At 53.6% G+C, this 23,177-nt stretch overlaps 7 protein-coding genes across 7 annotated transcripts; all 7 read right to left on the bottom strand.

Moving 5' to 3' along the window:
- Positions 1–75: 75 nt before the first annotated feature.
- Positions 76–1,882, bottom strand: LOC131206348 (uncharacterized). The gene is made up of 3 exons (XM_058198875.1): positions 1,322–1,882; positions 907–1,229; positions 76–820 (listed from the first exon to the last, which is right to left on the bottom strand). The coding sequence occupies exons 1-3, from the start codon at positions 1,880–1,882 to the stop codon at positions 76–78; spliced, it is 1,629 nt and encodes a 542-aa protein (XP_058054858.1).
- A 1,330-nt stretch (positions 1,883–3,212) lies between these two features.
- LOC131216201 (ufm1-specific protease 2) lies at positions 3,213–5,292 on the bottom strand. The gene is made up of 3 exons (XM_058210625.1): positions 5,196–5,292; positions 3,909–5,106; positions 3,213–3,837 (listed from the first exon to the last, which is right to left on the bottom strand). The coding sequence occupies exons 1-3, from the start codon at positions 5,232–5,234 to the stop codon at positions 3,242–3,244; spliced, it is 1,833 nt and encodes a 610-aa protein (XP_058066608.1). The 5' UTR covers positions 5,235–5,292; the 3' UTR covers positions 3,213–3,241.
- Positions 5,293–5,478: 186 nt separating this feature from the next.
- On the bottom strand, positions 5,479–8,119 carry LOC131206313 (zonadhesin-like). Its single transcript, XM_058198831.1, has 3 exons — positions 8,020–8,119; positions 7,737–7,943; positions 5,479–7,663 (listed from the first exon to the last, which is right to left on the bottom strand). The coding sequence occupies exons 1-3, from the start codon at positions 8,117–8,119 to the stop codon at positions 5,796–5,798; spliced, it is 2,175 nt and encodes a 724-aa protein (XP_058054814.1). The 3' UTR covers positions 5,479–5,795.
- A 768-nt stretch (positions 8,120–8,887) lies between these two features.
- Positions 8,888–9,897, bottom strand: LOC131216560 (probable DNA-directed RNA polymerase III subunit RPC6). Its single transcript, XM_058211080.1, has 2 exons — positions 9,499–9,897; positions 8,888–9,425 (listed from the first exon to the last, which is right to left on the bottom strand). The coding sequence occupies exons 1-2, from the start codon at positions 9,895–9,897 to the stop codon at positions 8,937–8,939; spliced, it is 888 nt and encodes a 295-aa protein (XP_058067063.1). The 3' UTR covers positions 8,888–8,936.
- Positions 9,898–10,257: 360 nt separating this feature from the next.
- On the bottom strand, positions 10,258–15,333 carry LOC131216136 (uncharacterized). Its single transcript, XM_058210549.1, has 5 exons — positions 14,283–15,333; positions 11,741–11,936; positions 11,431–11,670; positions 11,196–11,358; positions 10,258–11,137 (listed from the first exon to the last, which is right to left on the bottom strand). The coding sequence occupies exons 1-5, from the start codon at positions 15,115–15,117 to the stop codon at positions 10,991–10,993; spliced, it is 1,581 nt and encodes a 526-aa protein (XP_058066532.1). The 5' UTR covers positions 15,118–15,333; the 3' UTR covers positions 10,258–10,990.
- A 1,451-nt stretch (positions 15,334–16,784) lies between these two features.
- Positions 16,785–18,961, bottom strand: LOC131216122 (epoxide hydrolase 4-like). The gene is made up of 5 exons (XM_058210534.1): positions 18,701–18,961; positions 18,499–18,623; positions 18,324–18,436; positions 17,323–17,497; positions 16,785–17,261 (listed from the first exon to the last, which is right to left on the bottom strand). Exons 1-5 carry the CDS (start codon positions 18,911–18,913, stop codon positions 16,856–16,858), a joined length of 1,032 nt encoding a protein of 343 aa, XP_058066517.1. The 5' UTR covers positions 18,914–18,961; the 3' UTR covers positions 16,785–16,855.
- A 1,425-nt stretch (positions 18,962–20,386) lies between these two features.
- Positions 20,387–22,462, bottom strand: LOC131214638 (apyrase-like). Its single transcript, XM_058208977.1, has 6 exons — positions 22,320–22,462; positions 22,027–22,252; positions 21,764–21,964; positions 21,413–21,700; positions 20,990–21,347; positions 20,387–20,923 (listed from the first exon to the last, which is right to left on the bottom strand). The coding sequence occupies exons 1-6, from the start codon at positions 22,460–22,462 to the stop codon at positions 20,475–20,477; spliced, it is 1,665 nt and encodes a 554-aa protein (XP_058064960.1). The 3' UTR covers positions 20,387–20,474.
- Positions 22,463–23,177: the final 715 nt, after the last annotated feature.

Below are 23,177 nucleotides of genomic sequence, written 5' to 3'. Positions count from 1 at the left end.
CTACCGTTGTGAGGTTTGGAGTGTTTTGGAAATAGTGTTTCCCGGAATTGGTGCAGTGCCTCATATCTTGCCCCATTAGCCGGTGAGTCCACCACCTAGTCCACCACCTAGTCCACCCATAAGGTTACCACTTGCGCCTTGGGGGGTACCGCCTAAGCTACCGGTGAGGCCACCCGCTAGGCCACCCCCTAGACCACCGGCTAGGTCGACGGGACCACCACCACCACCTGAACCTAGCACATTGCCAACCAGGGAATTCAGAATTTTCCCAACCGTAGCGATTAGTTCAGTAAGCAGATTGGAGCCGTTCTGCAGGTTATTCAAACTGTTCGTGGTGGAGTTGACGGCCCTTTGGCCAAGCAGAAGGGTCGCCAGCAAATTGTTGATCGTTTCGACAAGATTGTTCAGTGCCGGTTTAAGATCCTGCAAAACGTCCGACAACACGCCCGCCGTATCGTCTACCCCGATATCTTTGAGCAGCTGAATCAGCTTCGAGAACTGGCCCGTACCGTTGATGGCGATCGTGAGATTCTTCAGCACGTCGCAACAGCACGCACTGTTGCTGGTGTCGTTGTTGTTACCACCGCCGTTGTTGCCGCCGTTATTGCCGCCGTTGTTGCCACCGGTGTTGTTCAGACACAAACAATTCGGGTTGCCGTTGATCGGGAACGGAATCGGGTACGGAATCGCCACCTGGCCCGCGGGAAGGCAACCAGAAACCGTACACGTCGTTTGGTTGCAGTTTACGTGCATAAACGGAGCGCAGCTGCTCTTGCACACATCAAACGAGTACCCAGGTTGGCAGTCGTACGGCTTTTTGCTGCGAACGAGGGCAAGGAGAAAAAACCGTGTGAATGTAGCAAGTTGCCGAAGGGCGGCTTGGTTCTCAAGTAAAGCGATCCTCACTATCCCTGTTCGCAGGAGTAGTACCGCCCGCAGTCACGGGTATCGCGCACGAATCCCTGGAAGTTACACTCGGCGTTCCGGCAGAGACGATCCAGCACCATGCGGAGCAGGGGGAATGGACCGTCGCCGCACACGTTGTTCACATCGTCCCGATCCAGCTGTACGACCGCGCCGAACAGATTGTGCTGCTCGACGTGGCTCAGCACGTCACCAACCGAATGTTCCATATTGAGCGGGCAGTTGATCGACGTAGGATACGGAACGGCCAACAGCACACGGTGCCGAGCCAGCCCGAACATGAGTGCACTGGTCAGGGTTGACGACTGTGTGAACGGACAAACGGAAAAGGGTTAGTATTTTGCGTGCTCTCGCAAGATCTGCTGGCTCTGCGCCATTCTACGCCCAGGCCCCTTACCTGCACTGCGGAATCGATTGCGACGAAGTCGACGGCACGGTTAAGCGCCTCAATCAGCTGGGGTTCCGGTTGGCAACTAGCCATCGTCACCATGATGACGTACGTGTTGCCCAGGAAGCTACGCAGCTGCTGGATAAACTCGGCATAGGTGTGCTGGGAGACGTGGGCCTGCGACGGATCGCACTGCAGGTCCAGCCCCTTGAAGCCACTCTTTTGCAGCTGTTTGCGGATCGTTTCCACCAGCGTGTCACGGCCCTTCGCCGTCTGGATCATGTTGCCAAAGTATTCACAAGATTTCGGTCCCCCGTACAGCGAGAAGAGGCGATTGCGGCTGTCGTGGCCGCCGTTGCTTTGGAACATTGGTCCGACCCCGTTCTGTGTACTCTCGACCGGATACACCTCGTACAGGCACTCCTTCAGCACGTCGCTGTTGCCAACCGTGAGCGGATCGCGCACCCGGCAGATGACGCCACACGTTTTGCCCGCACTGACCCCACTGCACAGCACCATGGCCAGCGCCACCAACGGAAGTGCCAGTTTCGGCACCAACACGGGAACCATTTTGTCCCCTGCTCAGGCACTCTGTGTCGCACTAGCACGCGGTCCGACAGGTCCACTATTTTCCACTACACGGTGGCCACTCGGGAAGCACTGCCACAAATGGTCGTGAAACGAAACCGTTGCCACACTTTTCCTGGGAACTACACTTCACCGCTGCTCGGTGCGCTCTGTACACCATTGTGACGCACGACGGCCATCTTATATAACCCGCGCCCCCCAAAATTTCACCCTCTCCCCGAAGACCCATGGGTCTCCGGGTGGATACCGTGTGCCCACCAAACAATGGTGATAGTGGTAGCCCTCTTCGTTCGGACCTCGCTTGGTCAGCTTCGGCCTTATCGGTTTTGGAAAATTCAACACCGCGCCCGAGCCTGGAACCTGCGAATTTTCACGCATCTTTGATAAAGGCCCCTCCCGGAACTTGACCCACGGAGTCCGCCGAAACCCTCAATCGGCCTGTGCTGCGCTGGCTGGAAACAGTAAGCTTTCGAGCAAAGTCTTTGGGTGCTTCGGGGTGATGGTTGCTTTTTAGCTTATTTGCGTTTACCTCAGGGCGGACGTGATCTTCAAGCAATGCGACGCTGATCGGCACACACGGCGGTGCCTTCAGAGCACGCCGATTATCACACCCAGCGGTGTGCAGATTAGCCCGTGGTTTATGTTACCGCGCAGCGCTGGAGCCACGAATCGGATAGTATCCACTGCATCTCAGTGCCCCAGGCCGACGCCACCGTTCCCGTGGGACGAAACAAAGGTCGCTGCACCAAGTGGAGCGCGGAATTCGACGATCGTCGCGTACTGCCAGCATTCCAGCAGGGCCAAAAGGCACCGCACCACAAAGTCGCGTCATCTGCACGTGCAAAGCATTTTTTGCGCTCCTGTTGCTGCTGATTGCGCAATAAGCAGCGTCGGGGTGCGGTTCCAAAAACGTTGCAAAAGGGCACGAACCATCTCGCACTGGGCACTGGCCGCGCCGAAGCTCGCGAAGCTGGTGAAGTTTGCTTTTGCCGTTGCGACAATGTTTTGGGTTTAAAATTATTTTCAAATAAACAGACCCACCGGAATGGCACCGCTGATTGGGGACCGCGTGGAGCGTTGGAACACCATGTGATTAAAGCTCGCTTCCGTTTCCGGAACACGATCGGACGTGGGGCGCATTTTTTAGCGTAATGAACGATGTGATACTTGTAATCAAACCGAGCGAGGCCGTGGAGGGCGAATTAATTTCGTTTATATTCCAGCCCTTAGATGAATGCATATGAAACACGTAAATTCTTTTATTATTATCCATTCAACCGTAGCATACATTTTGGCATTCTCAAGCTATGCCACAAAACAATAGGGCTCACCACTTGGCTTTCATATCATTGCTGGCCGCTGCGGCATGCAGAGGTTGTAGTACGAGCTTTTGTTCCAAAAGTCTCCGCCCTTCCAGCCGCACCAACCCTTCGACAACACCGGCCCCAGTTCGTCCACACCGGTGTAGTGTGGGTCCAGAATGAGGAACTTGGTCTGTCCCTCGTCGGCATCGAGTGACACGCCAAGGATGGTGTGCGCCAGCACTCCTCCGCCAATCATGATCGGTGTGCCCTGCAGCTGGAAGTGGTGCACCAGCTCCCTGCCACGCATCGCCAGCTCAGCCCCGGACGCGACGTGCATGATGCGGGAATCGACTCCAACAAACTCGTTCAAACAGATGGACACCTCCGTCGAGCCGATCCACTGGCGGGAACCGATAAACGACGGCTGTTTATCGCCAACACGCACCAAACACTTCTGGATGTCGGCGTGCGAAGGAATCGTGTGGTCAGTGCTGTAGCCCTGCCGATTGAACCAGGAGATCAGCGTCTGCAGCGAACGGTACGCACAGCCCCAGCCATTGTCGTCGAACTCGTCCTGCATGTAGTGGTGATAGGTGTAGACCCCATCGACAACCGCCGTCTGTCCATCGGGATCTGTAACCAGCGCAAGGAGCCGAGTGTGTTAGGTTTACGCAATGCCTTCCATTGTGAGTGATCAAACTTACACGGCACGGCCAGCGTTTGGTGAGGATTTAACAACAGCTGCTTGTTGTCATGGAAATGATAAGCGTTGCCTTTCCGAAAGAACGGTCTGTTGGTGGGGAGCGCGAACTGTTTGTGCAACGCGGCCCGTTGCGCCTGCAGGAAGGGATCCGTTTCCGGTAGCTGATCGCCGTACGGGTACACGCAGGTCACAAAGTGACCCAGCTCGCGGGGCAACATGTGGAAACACTTCGGGACGAAGCAGCGCTTCAGTTCTCGGAGCTGATCAAGCAGTGCCAACTCGATAAGACCCAGCGAACGGAACACGGTCTCCACCATGGCGAAAAACAGTCGTGAAACCTTTGTGTCCCGGTGCAACATCGCGAGGCAGTCAACCTGAATCGGTATCTTCACCGTCTGGCCCTCGTTGCGGTTATCGATCGTGACGTTGCAGGCTTCCCGCCGTAGCTGCTTGTCCGAATCGTCGATCGATTTCTTCAGCAAAACTTCCACATCCATCACCCGGTACCCAGTCAGCGGGGCGGCGGGTTTTTGTGCTTTTTTCGCCACCTTCACTGGTGCTCCGGGTACACCGAATCCATCGTCCCGCTCGGCGGCCGGGGCCGTCGTTAAACGGTGCAGCGATTCGACGTTCTCCTCACAGCTAATGCCCGCCGTACGGTGTTGGTTAATCATCACGTCTGCGGCCGGCGTACGCACGCTGAAGGCCACGTCACCCATCGCCACCCGCCGCCGCAAGCGCACCGCATTTTCACTAACAGATTTTTGTGACTGCTCACAAAACATGGCCAACGTACACTGGATGCGCAGGAGGTAGAACTCGTCGAAGAGAATCGTTTGAGGGACCGATTGACACTCTATCTTGGTCAGTTTGCCCTGCAGGTAGATGTATGTTCGTAGCGACGTGCGATCACACGGGGTTAAAAGATGCAGAAACACGGGAAAATCCGTAATATCTGCCTCTTGCGGCATTTGGGCTAAGATAAACTCTTCCACGTCTTCCAGCGGTCCGACCTTCACCCAACCATACAGATCCATCTCGCACGGAAGGTTCCGCCGGGCGCCAGTCCTCATGCCATCGTCATCCGGTGGTGTGTCGTTTTCGGGCATCTTGCAGAACCCTAAAATCGTTGGCATTAAACTGCCGTCCTGCGACCCAAACAGCTGCCCGGTGCACGGTTCTTTAATCGAAACAATCCGCTACAAGTGGAGAGAACGCAATTAGATGCCTTGCTCGACGATTGGAGCACTTGGACAGCACTTGGAACACTTGGACGAGTCAATATTACCTTCAGGACATGCTCGGATACTCGCAACGTATCCGTCATTTTATTGTAAAAGATTAAACCTTTGAAAAAATCTAAATGCGAATCGGAATGCGTTTTCTTCACAATCGGCCAAAGGCTACTCGACGTAAACACTACGTGTCAACAAATCTCTCCTCGAGCAGGAAAAACTATTTGACAGTTTGATCGAAATTCGGCCTCGTTTTTGACAGCGGGTGTCCGAAATTTAAACTGTCAGTTGGCGTCCAAAGAGTTTCAAAGGATTTCAATTTAAATGCATTTTTATTCTCTCAATTCGGCAAGTCAGTATAAACTTAGAATAAAATTACAACCTATTGGTGTGGTTTAACTGAGCTCGTTTAAGTGAAATTATTGACATTAAGCGACAACCTTAGTTCGTGCACGATGCGGCATTCATTGCTGCTGAACTGCACTGTTCGACCTCTTCGCTCAAGATCAGTCCGGGTGTTTTTATCTCACACATTTGCACATCAAACTTCCTGTTGTGGCACCACCGTCTTATCGGGATGTCCCGTTGCGTCGCGCCAGGCAAGTACCATAGACCCGGGGCTCTTAGCCACTGACCGCCATCGCTCTTATCGCTCACAGTAAGGTCGCCTGCATATCCTCGTCGTATGTTTTAACATATTTTTGATAGGGTTTCTTGCCGCTCGCCTTGCCGCTACCACTGTTGGCCGTCGGTTTGCACGCCGGTCCGTTCGCTGGTCCGTTTTCGTCGTCCGTTGAATCAAGATCTTCGTAATCATGCTCATCGGACGCCTCGTGTTCATCATCGTTTGCATCCCGTCGGGTACGGCCAGTTTCTTGTTGAGTCAGTTTGGTAATTTCTGCCGAATTTTGCTTACTACGCTTTCGGTCGGGGCTTTCCGCTGGCTCGTCCTCGATCACTTCGTTTCCCATGGTGATGTTAAAATCCAGATCCTCATCGCCCGCCAGAAAGCGGATGTCTTCGACAAACTTCTTCTGCGATTTGTCCTTCAACCGGGCGAGCACACCGGACCGTGACCGGCGCACCTGGTACACCGTAAATGTTAAGATGGCCATAAACAGCAGGGTAGCCAGTACAGCGTAGAGGAAATACATCGGCACTCCTTTGGAGGGTGGAATACTTTCCGTGGCGAAGGGTGGAATTGCTATCGGTAGAACTTTCACCGAGTCGGCAGAGGTGGTGGCTAGCTCGACAACGTCATTCTGTTCAGGAACTGGTGTGGAAGTTGTTTGTTTCGGTCTTGTCGGGCTAACTGTCGTTTCGTACCACGTGGTTCCAGTCACTTCATGCATTCGTTTATAATTGACCAGCCCAACGAACGCAGGTTTCTTCGATGGTGTACTGGACGTCGGGATAGTTGTTACGGCAGCGACAATTCTGGGTGGTGTGCTAGCCTTAACGGTGGTGCTCGCCGTCGATGCCGTCGTCGGAATGGGAGTAGTAGAACTGGTGATTGTCGAAACTATCGTAGTTGTAGCACTCGTAGACCTCCGTATCGCTGGAGCTCTGATCGTTGTAGATGTCGAAACACTGATGCTGGTCACATTCGCCACTACCCCAAACACACACCGTTCACGGTAATCTGGACAACATGTATCACTCGCCACGCACTCATCGTGGCAGTCGCAATGCACGATTGTGTCGTTCGCGTTCAGGATCGTCGACATATTGCTGCCACAACGATTTTCACACGACTCAATTTTTACCGGCACCTTTTCACTGTCTGTCGGCGGTTCTTCGGGATCTAGCCCGTCTTCGACTGCCACCCGACAACTATCACCCTGCAACAAACTCACATCGTCGATCGCAATGTCGCTCTTGTACCGGTTGCCCAGTGAAGCTTCCAGGATGATCTGAAACCGCTCATCTTGCCGCGGTATATCGATGTGTCCCTCGTGCCACACGTTCTTCTGGTTGCCCTCCTGCAGGAACAGGGGCTTCAGATCGTACAGATCGCTGCTCATTGGCTTAACGTACACCCGCAGCGAACCGACGGTTTCACCGTACATGTGATAATAGAACTGAAAGCACGCTCCAACTCCGTACTCTGGTTCGAACAGTGGTGACACGAAGCGCGCACTTTCGTTGGTAAACTGTTCCGATGAGTCTACGACCATAAAGTGGCCCGCTTTCGGTTGCATCGTCGTGTGATCGTACTTCGGACCCGTCCGTAAAGCACGTGGATTGAGCGTTCCGTCGCTGCGCTTCCAGTCGAAATCATGCAACACATCGTTGGTCCAGCCACAGAGCGATTCCGTCTCGAAATCACACATCGTTGGCGTCAGCTGGCCCGTCTGGCGACAGACACCCAGCGGGCGGTCCCAGTGTGTGCCGTTACAGTAGGTCTTCTTCGAACCGGCCAACTCCGTGCCCTCGAAACACGACAACCAAGCGGATGCTTTATTCAACTCGTACAGAACGTATCCCGATTCAACCTTCGGCAGCGACTCGCAACCGGATTCTGGTTGGTGAAACGAAAGAAAAACACTCGTCAGACTATTGCGCTGTCCCTTCTGAGATTATCAGACACTTACTGACACACACCGGAACCGAAGTGTCCCACCGTCCATTTTGGCAGTTGGAATACCGATTACCGACCAGCTTGAAACCGTTCGTGCAATCGAACCGAATCATTCGTCCACGGTTCCGGATTTTGGCTTCTCCGTTCGGAAAGTAAGGTGCAGCACACTGCATCACTATCTGGCGTGTCAGAGGACGTCGAACACCGGCTCCACCGGAAGCTGTTGAGTAGAAAGCATTCGAAAGGTGATAAGTTTCTACAAAAGCTCCAGACTGTATTGTTTTCGATTGCCTCACCTCCATATCGTCTTCCTGCGGACTGCTGTGTCACGGTTGACACTATTGGCCACAAAAAGATCAGCCATATCACCCATTTGGGTCTTCTTAGCATCGTCATTCTTCAATAAGCTAACGCGATCACGTTGCGAGGCACATCCGAGAACTGCGGTCGGCCAACTGAAAACTAAATTCTACGCTCAAAGCCACATAGCCCCGGTTCTGCGATAAAACTAAGATAGATACGTGGTCTGTGACGGAGTGAATGAATGGACTGAATCACTCGCTCCCATCTACAAGCCAGAAAACAGCGCAAGCCGTCGGAGCAGCGATAAGGATATCCGACATGTGTGCGTTCCAGCATCCAGCGTACGATACAGTGGCAGGGTACATAAGTATCCCGCCAATTGCCAAGGGATCGGTGGGAGGCGCTGCGCGACGGTGGGTTCCCCAGCACACCGGAGAGGCTGGTCGCGGTGATGCTGGAGAGTCCCGCGCGATGGACGGCGATTGCGGCGGCCTGCCGGGAGATGTTGCGCACGCTACAGGCGGAGTGGCGCACGGAGCAACGGACTCTGGCGGCCGCCCTCGCGCGGGACAGGCGGAGGGCCGATGCAACGGCGGCCGAGGATAGTTAAACATGTAAAAGAACAATAAGACTGACCACACGAGGTCACGGTTCCCCCCGCGTGCGAAATCCTATGGCCCGAGGCAGCGGGGGGTTCCGCAGCGCCGGCTTGGCCGGAATTGAATAAAAAAAAAAAAAAAAAAAATTGCCAAGGGATGGATAGATACGCTTTGCCCGACAAACCTGTAGAACTTTCGGATTTATTTGAATCATTCATGCGTTTGCTTGGCTTCTCGAGTTTGCTATATTTAAACGGGCGTTTCATAATCACTTACCAAGTAGTTTGCCAGCCCACCTCCGGTGCACTATCTCAGTCCAACCATTCACTAATGTACGTGCAAAGCTTGGGTGTAACTTCTCCGCAGTCGGAACAATTTTTTATCACCGGACAGATACCGCAAGGTATCTGCACTAAACCGGGTGGTTCAAGTGGAGCTTCTATCGCACGGTACAGAAACTTTCCATCGACCTGTGCAATCCGCTCGGCTTTTCCGTCGTACACCACTGTTTTGAGAATGGTTTCGAGGTCGTCCTCGTCGAGACTTATCTTGCTGATCCCGAGATCGGAGATAAACCGGTGAACGTCCGCCACGGAGCATTCCGAAAGCTTTTGCACCGCTAGCGGCCCATCGGTAGACGTACGCGCTGAATCGCGCTTCATACGCAGAAACCGAAGGCACTGTTGGTTGAGCACATCGACGAACTCGGCCTCAAAGTCCTGATCCTGATACCAGGCACCGCCGGTGATGGATCGATCCGGTTCCAGGTTGTACAGCATGTACACTTTCTTTTTGCTAGCCTAAAACGACAACCGCGAGCCGTTTGGTCAGGTCAGCTCACGAGATGGGTCAGGGTTCATAGTCGAGACTCACATTAACAGATTTCACCGCTTTGATCAACTTTTTGTTCTCCAACTGTTTCAGCACCTTCGTCAGCTGGGTCATGACCAGGTTGGATTTCACGCGAATATCCCGTATCCAGATGCCCTTGTTGCCGCCTTCCTCCACGATGTTGTAGATGACCCGTTCCTCATTGTCGATGTCCTTCGGGGCGTTCGACTTCTTGCCCGGGTCCTTCAGCCGGTAGACCAGCGTGTTGCCTCGCTTCAGTATCTCCAGCACACCATCCACGAGCAGCTTGTTTACTGCCTGCAACCGTTCTTCCACCGGAACCGATTGCAGCGCTTCCGAAAGATCATCGTTGGTAATGCCTTCCGGTTTATCCCTCACAAGCGCTATTATTTGAAAACCAACAGTGGCGATTTCGTCCATTGCGTTTACCGGCAATGTTTGGTGTTATGTTTTGGTCGCGCGCGTTTGACGTTTCACGGTGAATACATGCCAGCATGGTTTGTTGCTCAATTTGCCCAAACCCGGCTGCTTGTAGGTACCTTGAGCGCCCTGATTGAGCAATTACGAACCAATTTAAATATCACATTCCCGTTGCTTGCACAATCTGTGGCTTCATTTTTATGCTAAAGATTGATGAAATGGTGCAAACGTTACTTACCCGTGTCCGTTGCGGAATGTACTCGAAATCTGCTCGAAATTGGAACGTTAGAAAACGCGCTCGTAGAGTAAAGTTCTCTTGTACGTTGAATCATTGTATTTTACTATGTTTAGGTTCCGTGTAGTATTTATGCTTCGTGTGTATACAGTTATCAGCATTTGCATGCCCCGTTAGGTATTTTGTTTCTTTTCATAAAAACAAACTGTTGCTTATTATTTTACTTAACGCTCGCTTAAGGATTGAATATTATTACAGCCTCGATCTCGATCACTCCCTTTTCGGTGAAGGAATTGCCGTGCCACCTTTCGGACCTTCTCTTTATGTCGCTTATCTGAATTATTCTCCCTCTAGTATTGATGTGTTAGTGTCCGTGTACTTTCGTAATTACTATCATTTGATTACAAAATGATTATCAGTCCTTTCCAGTTTTTGTCACAGTTGTCGCTAATGCACATGCCCCCCCGCCAGAAGCAGCGTGAAGCTCCTGCTACCATCGCTAACTATCGATTCAGTTAACGTTACTTATTCCATAACTGTTCCAGGATTTCGCCTGGTGCATACACGCTCGACGTAATGTCCGCAGCACTACCGAACCTACACTCCGAGCTTCTAAGTTCATCACGATGAGGATTATTAACTTGGAAGAGGCATATCTCACTGCAACGCAAACCAAACCAAAACGGAAACGGTTGCCTACTTGCCCGCAGTTTAAGCGTGATTATGGTTAATGCTGTATACCTTCGGCCACTAGTCGTTCCGCGATCCCGAGATCCACGCGTTCACACTACCGCTATTTACAAGCCGAACCGAAAAGGCTCTACTCTCTACGCAACCACCGATGTACCCGATGGATTTCTACTGCTGATACTTTTCCATCTCGAGCAGCTGCTCGTACAGATTGTCTTGGTTAGGCAGAAAGCCGACCACTAGCCAGCCGAAGATGGCACCGACGCTGCGCGCTATGGACAGGGCGTTCCAGATGCTTAGCACTTTGTTCGTCTCCTGTGAAGTAAGTCAATGGTAAGAAGGTGCACTACAATACACCATGGCGGGCACTTACCAGTTCCTCCTCCCAGATGGTCACGTTTAACGTGGAGGTCAGATACAGCCGCTCATCCATCGACCCAGCCGACAGGCTCATGATGATCGTCATCATGTAGATCATAATGATGAAGATCGAGCGGAACGAAACGTTGGAATCGCTACCGTGCGCAATATCCATACTGCAGGAAAATCCGAGATCCATAAAATACGGTCTGCTCTCGTCGGTTGACGATCCACCCGCCAGTACTTACCGATCGAAGATCGAGACCATGCAAACGATGGCCAAGCAGTAGAACGTATTGGCGTACACCTCGGCGAAGGCCGAGTAGTGCCGCATCGAGGCGTCCACCCAGTCGTACGGTCTGGTCGTGCTGATCAGCAGCAGATGGGCGAACGCTAGGCCTCCGAGCAGCCCGTGGCAGATGGTCGACAGAAGATGCCACGTCCGCTGCACCGCACAGGACAGATGCACCGATGTGCTTATTGTGTTGCTGAAAGGATACGGATTCCGTGCTGGTGAGCTACGGTTACGCTTGGTGGCCGCCGCGCATCGCCCCGTACCTATTGCTTTCCGGATCACCGCCAATGGCCAGAGCCGTGGTCTTATGGTAGGAGTAGGTATTGTCAACTGGTCGATAGCCGCTTGCAGTCTGTATGTACATTTTATCGATACGCGTGGGCGCCCCTTCCGTAGTCGGCGAAACAACCGGCGTGAACGGGTTGTAGATCTCACCGTGGTAGTTTAGTAGATCATCGGCTGCAGACGAAATCCCATTGTAACGTAAATTTAGTAAACCAAAAAAACATTGTGTATTGCGTCTCATCATTTGGCAACAGAAGTGGCGTGCGCTTTAACGGCACATCCTTTAGCGGAACTCTTTAAAAGCTTAAAGCTATCGTCTCGGCTCTGGCCATCTCCTTCCGAAACCATCCAAGTAAATGACGCGCGAAAGGAAAGCAAACGATTGCTTCTGCACCGAAACTAATTACTTCCAGTCGCAATCGCATCGCCTGATCCGGGCCGGACAGGCAGTGGAAAATAATCAGCAAACGGGCGTCCAACGAAACCGACGCACCTATGATGATGGGCTATGGTCCCTCGAATAGGTCAGATCCTGTGCCTCGGGGCCGCCGCCACGCCGGGTGGAGAAAGAGCCCCGACTTCTCGATCGTCTCGAGCAAATGTCACCGTTTGCTTTCTCCGAAGCCTCCGATCCCTGCGTAAAGGTCAGAAGCGAGACTGAAGTTCAAGGCAAGAAGTGCCATTTCGTTTCTACGCCTCACAGCCGTAACCGTTGGCCTCGCTCAAATCAGTTACCGATAACCCCGGGAGAGGAAGACACGAGATGCCTGGCAGAATGGAATCAAATGCCAATGGTGGAAATAATTGATTTCCACAAGGAAAATCGTTCCGAAACGCAAACAAACGGACGCCGCACGAGAGTCGCTCAAATGGCAAATGAATATGCAAATTCTGAAAGGAAAACTTCAAAATCACCCAAAGGTTGAACGACGTCATCAAACAGATCACAGTGTCAATAATCGATTGGCAGGTGGCGATGGCAAAAAAGCACAATAGCGGCTCTCCAAAAGAGGCCGCCCGAAATAACTGTAATCTTGGAGGAAATACGAATCCTGCCTCGTCGTCTGTCCACCACTCTCTCTCTCTCTCCTGCTCCTGTCTGGGCGGCGCCAAACGCAAGCCATTCGTCCGGCTCGGTTCATAAAAAAATCGGTTCCACGAACACCGCACAACTCTGGCAACGGAAGCTAAATTTGGATTTGGAAAATGTGGAACGCAGAGAACGCGCCCAAAGGCGCTCTGGGCGTGCGAGTTTCAGAAAAGTGTAATTCGGGCTCAGGCCCTGCCGGGCAGCCAGCGGCACGGAGTGGCCAGAGATGTAACACGAAAAGAGCCACATAATAATATTGATAAAACCCTCTACTGTGGTCCGCCCGCAATGCCAGTGACGTCATTGCGTCGCTACCGAAAGCTCTCTCTCTCTCTCTCTCTCTCTCTCCCTGTCTCTCTGTCTCTGTTGGTCTGTGGTGTCCGCAGAGTACGGTGGTGGCACAGCAATCTCGAATCCTTTCCTCTCGGCCAAACCGCAACCGCTTCGCCGGGGACGAAAATCGTGACACCATCCCGACGATAGAACCCGAACGGGACGCTAGAACTCACACAACGGTACGGTCCCCAATCCAGTCCGCCCACGGTCTCAGGCCGTACTCAGCGCTCGATTCGGGAAGCGCGGTCCCGCGACCGGAAGCGAGGGGCCGAACCTGACGTTGAGCTGTTGAGCCCGTTCCGGTCAGTGCTGCCAGACCGCTCGAATTCACGCAGCGTTCAATCATTCTTTTTATTTCGATCGATTTCCAAACAGCGTTTAACCGCGGGGTTTTGGAATTCGAACCAAGAACCTATCAGGTTGCCACCCGGCAATCAAGGACCCCGGCAAAACAATAATCAAGGAGCACGGGCAACACACAGCAACACAATAATCAAGGTGACGCGGAATGCGTGGTCCAGACCCAAGAATGCCTATCCTGGCGGCTAGTAGTTTGCGTTTGGCTACTAATCTAATTATCTCCAGTTACCGCATCCACCGCGAAGAAATCCCCGGCGGCCGGCCGACCGTTCCAGGCTGCACGCATTCAATTAACTGGCCACTGACTAGGGACGGCTCCCCCATAAGCCTGCCCATAATGTGGCACCGGATTATGGGTGCCCGCAAGTACCGGCTTTTTTTCTCGTCCCCGAAAACAATGTGGAGATACATGACCGAACGTAGTACCTATTAGTAGCCCTCCACGAAAACGCGATCGCGATTCGCGCCCACATCTGCCTCGGAAAAAAGGGACACCCAAGCCCGAAGCTTTCGTGCGGTTCTGCGATTTCCGAAAGTTGGTTCTACCAACAGGCGAGCGGGAAAATCGAAACCACTCGACCAACGCCTGGCCGTGGCGTCCAAGCGCGGGCGCTTCCAAGGGCTCCGAAGGGTGATGATCTAATTTTAGAACGCAACCGCTCCTGCCGGCCAGGTCAATCGAACAACCTTTAACGGCGGCGGCCTACGCCTTCGCCCGCGCACCTCATACTGACCATGGGACCGACTGCCCGGCACTCCCGCCCGGCTGTCCGGTTGCAGCTGGTGAAGTTTACGCTCCCGCTGGGACTTGGTTTTCCGGTGGACGCGCCGGTCCTCGAGGTGCTCCGGAATCTCGAGGTCCCCGGACAGCGAGGCGTCGTTAAAGTCCGAGCACTGCTTCAGATACCGCATCAGCGTTTCGTTCGCCTGCCGGACCTCCATCTCACCCGCGGCCAGGATCTTCCGCTCGCGGCGCCGCCGCGACTCGGACTTGCTGCGCTTCCGCCGGGGGCTCTTCTCCAGACTGCTCCGACTGCGGGTACTCCGCTGGGCTGGGCTCTTCTGCGGGTCCGACAGCGACTGGACCTTCAGCTGGCGGTCCATATAGCCGAGGATACCCTTCTGCAGCTTATCATCCGTCGGCCCGGGAGCCATCTCGCCATTCCCGTCGGCCGCCAACCCAGCCGTCCCAGGTGCCTCGCAGGTTCCCTGGCCGACCGGTTGTGTGGTCACCACGATCCCACCCGGTTCCTCACCGTCCCCGCTGGCACTGTGGTGGCCGTGTTCCTGGCCGTTTGCCAGCGAAGTCGTTGCACTGCCACTGCTAGCATTGGTCGTTGTGCTGCCACCGCTCTGCTCCGGTGTATCTGGTCGACGGACCACTCGGGATCTATTTTTGGATCCTTCGCCGACCACCGGCCCGGTGGCCTGATGATCTCGGCCATCGGCACCGCGAACCGCCGACTGCTCCAGCTGCTCGAGCCGCTGCGGGGTGGCACTACGACGGCTGGGCCGGGAGCTACGCTGCCGTCCGGATGCCGGCAGGTGCACACGGGCCGTGGTATCCATCGGAGGGACCCTCGACACCTGTCCGAACCTGTGTCGAATTCACTCGGGGAACGCAAGGAATCGGCCCCCGCGGAGGGTTAGGGATTAGGTATTTACAAGCGCGTACGCCACAAACAACACGGTTTTCGGTCCCTATTCCGTGACATCAACTTTTACAGCGACACTCTTCGGATCCTTTGGGGAACGGCAGCACAGAAAACATCAACACGGGAACACTGCACACTCGAGAACAGAATGCGCACGATGAAAATGGCATCAGATCGGAGCGACAGGGCTCCTGGGAACTGACATGGTAAGGATGGTGGGTGGTAGTAACAGGACACCCACACTACACGCACTCTGTCTCGCTCTGGCGTCGGGGTGGAACCGAAACAAACACAAGCTACTGCTGCTGCTGCTGCTGCTGCTGCACGCCACCACTAGTCTCGTTTATCGACTGGGCGTCCGACTGCAGGCCAGGACTTGGCACGGCACGTCCTGCTTTCGGAACGCCGCGTGCAGTTATTGCGTAGTGCGGGCAATAATTCTTGGCCCAATACCCAGTATCCTCGCACAGTCGGTGCCGACTCAAACCCGGAATGGGTCCTCGGGTGCCGCCAGCTCGGCATGCGCACTGGAACGATGCTATCGATCGCTGGCCTTCGGCTTCTGGCCGGGTCCCGGAAGGCGGGTGGGACGCAACAAAAACACGCCACCCTCCGCCCGAAACGCAGGACCGACCACGTCATCGATGTCACCGCGGAGCGCACAAAAACGGGGGGACGAAAAAAAAAAAGGATGACAGCCATTAAAAACCATACGCCGTCTAATAAGCGCCGCTCAATCGAAGTAACCAAGCGAACTAGAAGGAAAACAACGCAACCTGCCCTTTTGCTTGCCTCGTTGCTATGGTAAGCGGCGGCCCTGACAACAACACACGCCGTCATCGTTCGAGCCCAAGAGGGAGTCCTTCTGCGTTTTGCCAATCGACTTCGCTGGCCATTTAAGCCAGAGCTCACCCACGCCGTGCGAAACTTGTTGACGGCCGGAACGGATTTCGGACCTCGCCGGAGTGGCGAGAAGGGCAGAGCCGTAGCGAGGGGTAAGCATATACGTAATCACCGTGCGGAAGAGCGTATTTGCTGCCCCTTCCAGCAGAGGGCGCTAGCGAACCGCTAGCCGGAAGTAGGGGAAGAAGAGCGTAACGGGCGCCCTCCGATCCTGGCTCTCGGGGTGTCGATGTGTGCGCGCAGCGAGGGTGAAGCGAATGAATGAACCGTAGTAAAAACCCCTGGCACAGACTGCTGCTGTGCCCGCGTTCCCGGCCCTTCCGTTGGCCACGGTTCGGTGCATATGTAGCATTCGGGCCCATTCGGGACCGTGTGGCCGGTTCGTCCTTATGACGTCAACTTCGGCCGATGACGTCAATCGCGAATCGGCCATCCTTACCGTTGCGATTTGCGACGTCCTCGCTGCGCGGGTTGGGGAGGACATCTGCTTCGGGCTCTCGGGTTTCAAGTTCGGCTTTTTCGGGGCGGCTCTCTCTCTCTCTCTCTCTCTCTGTGGGCCGCTCGGGCAATAAATCTGCGGGGGGGGGCGCATTAGCATTCACCGGCGGTAGGGGTCGCACCCCGAGCGAGGATAAAGTCCCAACACAACACATCTGCCACATCTAATTCTTTCTCCTACATTACTGCCATTATTATTCTGGGCCTTTTCCTGGGCGAAGGACATAATACTTGGGGAAACTATCGGCGTCTCAGGATTTGGCCAGGAACTCTCGCATGTACCGGTTGACCAGCTCGGGATTGTGTTGCTGCAGGAAGTGGTCAACGCCGGGCACTATCTTAAAGTCTAGGTTTTCAAAGTCCCGCTGCAGCAGGGGGCCCGTTTCCTTCGACACGTACGCATCCTTCTCGCCCAACAGATAGAGGCCCGGTGCGAAAGTCTTTGGTTTCGGCGGCGGACCGCCTGCGAAGAACCGTAGATTCTGGCGGTAGTAGTTGATCGGGTAGGTGAGAGCGTTCGGCTTGGAGAAGGTGTACTTGTAGGCCTCGATCACCTCGTCTCCGCCGTGCTCTCGGAACACGATCTTAAAGATGCGCAAATCCATCAACCGGAGGAAGAACTCCGGCAGCCAGGGCATTTGGTAGAAGAAGATGTACCTGCGGGTGATTCGATGGTTTAGTATTTCGTGAAGGGACCTCAGCCGGGATCACCACTTACCAGGACATTTTGAACTGTGTTTTGCTGGTGGCAAACAACTTCCTCGCTACCCGCGACGAGGGAGCATCCATCATGATGTACCGGTCCACCAGATCCATGTGTTTGGTGACAAAGTGCCACCCAACTACCGCACCCCAATCGTGGGCCACCAACGTAAACTTGGGTCTTCCCGGAGCTGAAAGTGATGCAAACGATCGTTATTCCGTGCGTTCCCTTTTATCGACCACGAAACCGGCGTATAACGTAATGGGAGTTCTTCTATGCCCACTAAACAAAAGACCTCGAGGTGTTAATTTAAAATTCACGACCCCCCCGACACGTGCCCGACACGACGGATGCGATCATCGTGATCGTCGATCGTACAAACGCGAAGCTAGTAGGCCGATGGCGCAGCATCCACAAACGTAAGGCCAATATGCTTAGCCGACCCGATCGAGCGTCCGTAAACATTGTCCCATTATGTAACGCCGCCGGGTCGCACGCACTCGTCAGCGTCACTGCTCACTTTATCACTGGCACTGCCACTTAATCGCCAATTCGATGGCCACGGTCAAGGTTCAGCTGGCATCGTTCGCTTTATTCTCGGATCGCATCTTTTGACACTACCACGAGGGGCCTTTTAGCGAAGGTTAAACCCGGCTGATTCCTATTTCTTCTTGCGGTTGGATTGGTGGAATTCTGCATTTTAATTGATCGTAAACCGTCCGCTGCCCCGAAACCGATCAGTTAGACGATCGGGGCGACAAGATCTGTTAGCTGCCGAGCGAAGCGCTTCGATCGTTGGATGTTTTGGGCTCGAAGGGGCTCCCATAAACTGCTTCCCTTTTTTGCCCAAACCGGATTCGTAATTCAAACAAACGACACACCCTTGACGCATTTCGACATCATATGCCGTGTGCCGGACGCCAGAGGATGACTTTGCTTATTGGCGTTTCTTATCAGCGCCCCATGTGCCCACGCTTGAGGGATCAATTTATCACCTTTTTGGCCCCGGGGCTTACCTAATGCTCGCACCAGGCAGCGGATGTCTTCGGTCAGATTGTCGATACGGTACGCGTACCGATACTCCGGCTTCTCGGTGTCGCCATAGCCACGCATATCCAACGCGACGACCCTGTGAATGTGTCATCCGTCAGTTCATCGTCCCTTATCAGACCCATCAGCCCGGGGCCCTACCAGTAATCTTTGGAAAATTCCTTCAGCTGATGACGCCAGGAGTACCAAAACTCTGGGAACCCATGCACCAGCAACATCAGCGGCTTCGAGTGGTCCCCGCTCTCGACGTAGTGAATCTTGATGCCCTGCGATGACGGGCGAGAACAGAAATCGAGTTACACGTGGTCAACGCAAGCCGCAAGCGCGAAAGGCCGGAACGTACGTTCGCATTCTGATACTTGTGCACCCCGTAGTCATGCTGCTGCAGACAGGGCGGTGGCACCGGCCGGTCCTTCGCCTGCCAGAACTTGGTGTGCGCCTTCGTGACAAACAGCACCAGAATGCCGCCCAGCACCGTGAGGCTGTAGAACGCACAGAGCACGTACGTCACGACGAACGAGATCGACTCGCGGATGTAGTAGTTCACCGTGCCCATCTCGTCACACACATAGACACTGTGCCGGGGGAGATGTGGCGTGCGCGACTTCCGTCAAATCACTGTCCACTCGGTCGCGAACCAAGTTCTCCGTAGGTGCGATAAGCGCCGGGCTGAGAGCGATGATCGTCACCGGGCCGCGCTGATGGGGAAGAGAGCCAGCGGCAAGAGATACTATTTTTACAGTGGTACGTCATAAATATTGGTGTAGATCGATAGATGAGCGATGAGACGGAGGGTTCAGTTAGCTCCGCACCTCCATTGGCAGAGCAGAAAACATATTAGGTTGGCTGAAAAGAAATTCATTATTTTTGCGTGAAATTCACAACTATATTTATCTGGTTTCCAGTGCTCCGATTTGCGTCAAAAATGGACCGTTTTCTTGGAAAATTTGTTGCCTTTACAATGGCTCTTTTATAGAAGGTAAAGTCGTTATTGGTGAAAATCTCGAGCAATCCATTTTCACGAAAGCAACTCATAGTAAATGATTCCTTTCAAGTCCCACCATATACCCAGTAGAACCTTCCTGGCCGTTAGATTTGGTTTTACCACTGGTGAAGCTACTTCACCACGCTTATACCACGATCATTTTCACACAGTATTATCCTATGAATCCCATTCCTCATCCCCAGTACCCAGCTGTTTAAGAAATGGATCGATTTCGTCCCGTTTGACCAGAACTTCGCAGATGGAAATTCAAATTTTCGCCTTTTTCGGTCAAAAACTGTAAAATGTACCGAACTTTAAAATGTACCGAAATGTACCGTGTAAAGTATTAACTTTAAATCGGGCCATAACTTGAAACTGTACGATCGATACTTCACGAGATATCGATCACTAAAGCCATCCACCAAGAAAATAATGGATTTCTTTTTAGCCAACCTAATTATTTTACTATAGGTGAATTTTATGTGAGCCTGACATCGTGCGGAAATAAGTTTTTAATATTTCTCAATTGTCTGCAATCGTAGCCATTTCGTAAAACACTTTTGTGGTTTTAATATTATCAAACATCACAGCCCCGATAATTTACCTACATTTTTGCAACGAAACAATAATTAAGCACTGCACTGTAGCGCTGAGCCGCCGACCGCGAAGCTGGTTTTTATCAGCATCAGGGTGTTTTGGACTTTGCATCGGCGGATCGGTGAGACAGGAGCCAAGACCGTCACCGCCGATATCGGGTCCAATACTCCCGGCCGGCCGCGGTAATGATAGCATACGAAGCGCATCCCATTAATGATGCCGCCGATGATGATGAGGATCGCCACTTCGTGATACGCCCGACGGACGCTCTTCGGTGTTGCTGAAGAACGGTAGCTGGAATTATGGTACCTACCCCGTGGCATGATGAGCAATTCTGTGCAATCGATTCTAGTTCCGCGCAAAAAAGCCAATAGGCATGACTCATTATCAACTGTTCTGTCTGTCCGTGGCTTTTATTCGTGGCCCGCTGGGAACAACAATCATCTACCAGTGGTGGGTTCCCAGGCTTCAACGTTGATCCCGTTGATAAATTACAGCTCATGACTTTTTATTATGTACGGCTAAGAACCGGGACTCAGGACCGAACAGTTCCACTGATGGTGAACCTACCGCCGGGTAAGTTTGCCTCGGTGATCACTTTGAGTTTTTTCAAATACTTAACAAACACATCCGAGTCGCGGGGCCCAATCTGCCGATCGATAGCTTCCAGGGCCCACCGGAAGCCATCTTTGCCACTGGCCAGAAACGCGACCGTGGCCACCTTATAGAAAGCTCCACGGTTCAACGGTTTGTACTCCTTCGTGCTCAAGTCTTGCACCTGAATCGAGACGACGCGCTTGTAGGGCCCATGGTCCAGATTAGCCACGATCTTCAGTCCCGACACTTGCGCTACGTTGGTTCGCTTCGCCGCACTCCAAACCACCGAATGCTCCACGAGGTTCCACAGTGCATCGCCGCGCAGCGTTAGCAGATCGATCGAGTTGGAGAATGGAGACGCCCCGATCGCATCCTCGTTGGTAATGTCTGGCAAGCAGAGAGAAGAATCAACCAATGTAACGGCGTATGCATGGGTGCGTAACGCCTTCATACCTCCCTTGGGGATCGCCGTTCGGAAGTTGCCCGCATTGACCAGGGCCACCGAATGGAACGTCGCGTTCGTGAAGTGATCGGCGATCGCATCGGCAAAGACGCTACCCACGCGGCACTCCCTAACCCGGCACGACTCCTGATCGAGATCGATTCGCGTTTCGGCGATCTTGGTCGAACCGAACTGCTCAACCTGCTGGCGGTACGGCCGTAACGCTTTCACCACATCCTCACTCGGCGTCACGTTATTCGCCAGGTACACCGGATACCCTTCCCAGTACTTGATTTCGCCGGCCGCATCGAAATATGTCGTCAGGCGGCCAATATACTTACCGTACGCGTACGCCTGCACGACTAGGATCTGCCAGGATTCGAACAGGAGAGACAGTAAAAGGACAGAAACCGCGGAAAACTAGAAACTAGTACCTTTCTACCGTTGGCATTCTGAACCACCAACGGGTAGTCGCCCAGAATCGGGTCCTCCCGGTTGTACGGCCGCCCCGACCTGGGCGAGAAGAGAAAGGAATGCGAATGGCCACCGACAATCACATCCACATGATCACCGGCTTCGCGCGCCATTTGCTTGTCCACCTCCAGGCCACAGTGCGACAGCACGATAATGATGTGGACACCTTTCTCCTTCAACTTCCGCGCCCCGTTACGCACGGTGGCGATCGAGCTCGAAAAGACGACACTCTCCGTTTTGGATACTTCCTGCGAAAAATTCCGATTGAGTATTCGTCGAAGGGCCTCGGGACCCACGTGGCAGACACGTACGTTCGTTTTGTCGTACACTACACCGATGATTCCTATCGAGCGATTGTTGCGGTTAAGGATCATCCCTCTCGGGAGCCGAGGCAATCGCTGGGAACGATCGATCAAGTTGGCCGCCAGTGTTTGGATGCGTTTCGTTCGGAGGTGCTTCAGGTACGGTACCAACCCGTCCAAACCATCGTCGAACTCGTGGTTTCCGAGGGTCTGTAATCGGGAATGATGGATTGCACGGTTGACCGGGACAGGGCACTATGGCTGAATCGTACCATCGCATCGGGACGCAAGAACTCCATACACTTGGCCACCACCTTCCAGCGGTGGTAGTTGTACCAGATCGTTCCCTGGTAGTTGTCACCCGCGTTGAGGAACAGTGGTGTCCGATCGTGGTACTCTGACCTCAGCGAGGTCACGGTCGTGTGAATGCGTGCCACACCGGCAATGCAGGTGTCGTCCTTTTTACATTTCGACGATTTGCTCGAGGTCTCCTCAAACCTTCCAGAGAACGAGAGACAGTCAGACCGAGGTCAGTTCCGATCCATCAACGAGACCCTACGGTTACCTGGCATGAAGATCATTCATGTGGATGATCGTCACGGGAAACAGTCGCTTCAGTTCCCCGCGATCCTGGGGCAAGTGATCCTTAGCACTGCACAGCAGGTCCGATACCACAACCAACAGACAACCTATCACCACTCGCCACATCTTCTGGCTATCGAGAGCTATCAGCGCGCTTCTCCGGACGCGGACCTTTTATAGCCTGACCTTCATCGTTTGATAGGCTAAACAGGTGCATCCTGCAGTATTTGCCAAAGGTAAACCCTCGTTCCCTTCACTATGGTCAATGGGTGCTGGCTAGCGAATCAAGGTTAGTGGTTCGAGTGCGTGCTACTGATTTTTGCGCCTCGAACGCGAAGGCCGAACGGCCCAAACGATCGACGGACCATGACGACGGACGTATAAATAGTATAAATTCAATTGGGACGGCAACGTTCACACTCCGCAATGGACACACTGGTGATCGGGTGCTGGAACCGGGCGGTGGTGTTGTGTGGAAAGTTCTGGCGCTGTTTGCTCAAGTGGTGCTACCTGACGTGCTGGATTCCGACGGTGAAGCGCCCGGATACTCTACGGCCCGGCAAGTGGGGAAAGCATCGGTACATCGAAGTTCACGTAAGTTCCGCGCAGGGACAGCCCGCCGGGCCGGTGTTCGCCGCTATAGCAAATGGAGATTGTTTACAGAACCGGCAGCTGCACTATGTGGAAAGTGGATCCAGTAGCCAGCCGTTGATGTTGTTCCTTCACGACATTTCTGACTTCTGGTACGGCTGGCGCCATCAGGTGGCGGAGTTCTCGGGCGACTACTGGACGGTGGCGATCGATCTACCTGGCTGGGGGCAATCCGATGAGTTAGCCACCG

The sequence above is a fragment of the Anopheles bellator genome, chromosome 1 (assembly GCF_943735745.2).
Source record: "Anopheles bellator chromosome 1, idAnoBellAS_SP24_06.2, whole genome shotgun sequence".
Lineage (NCBI taxonomy): Eukaryota > Metazoa > Arthropoda > Insecta > Diptera > Culicidae > Anopheles > Anopheles bellator.
The sequence above is the reverse complement of the archived record's forward strand: the minus strand, read 5'-3'. Positions and strand labels throughout refer to the sequence as shown.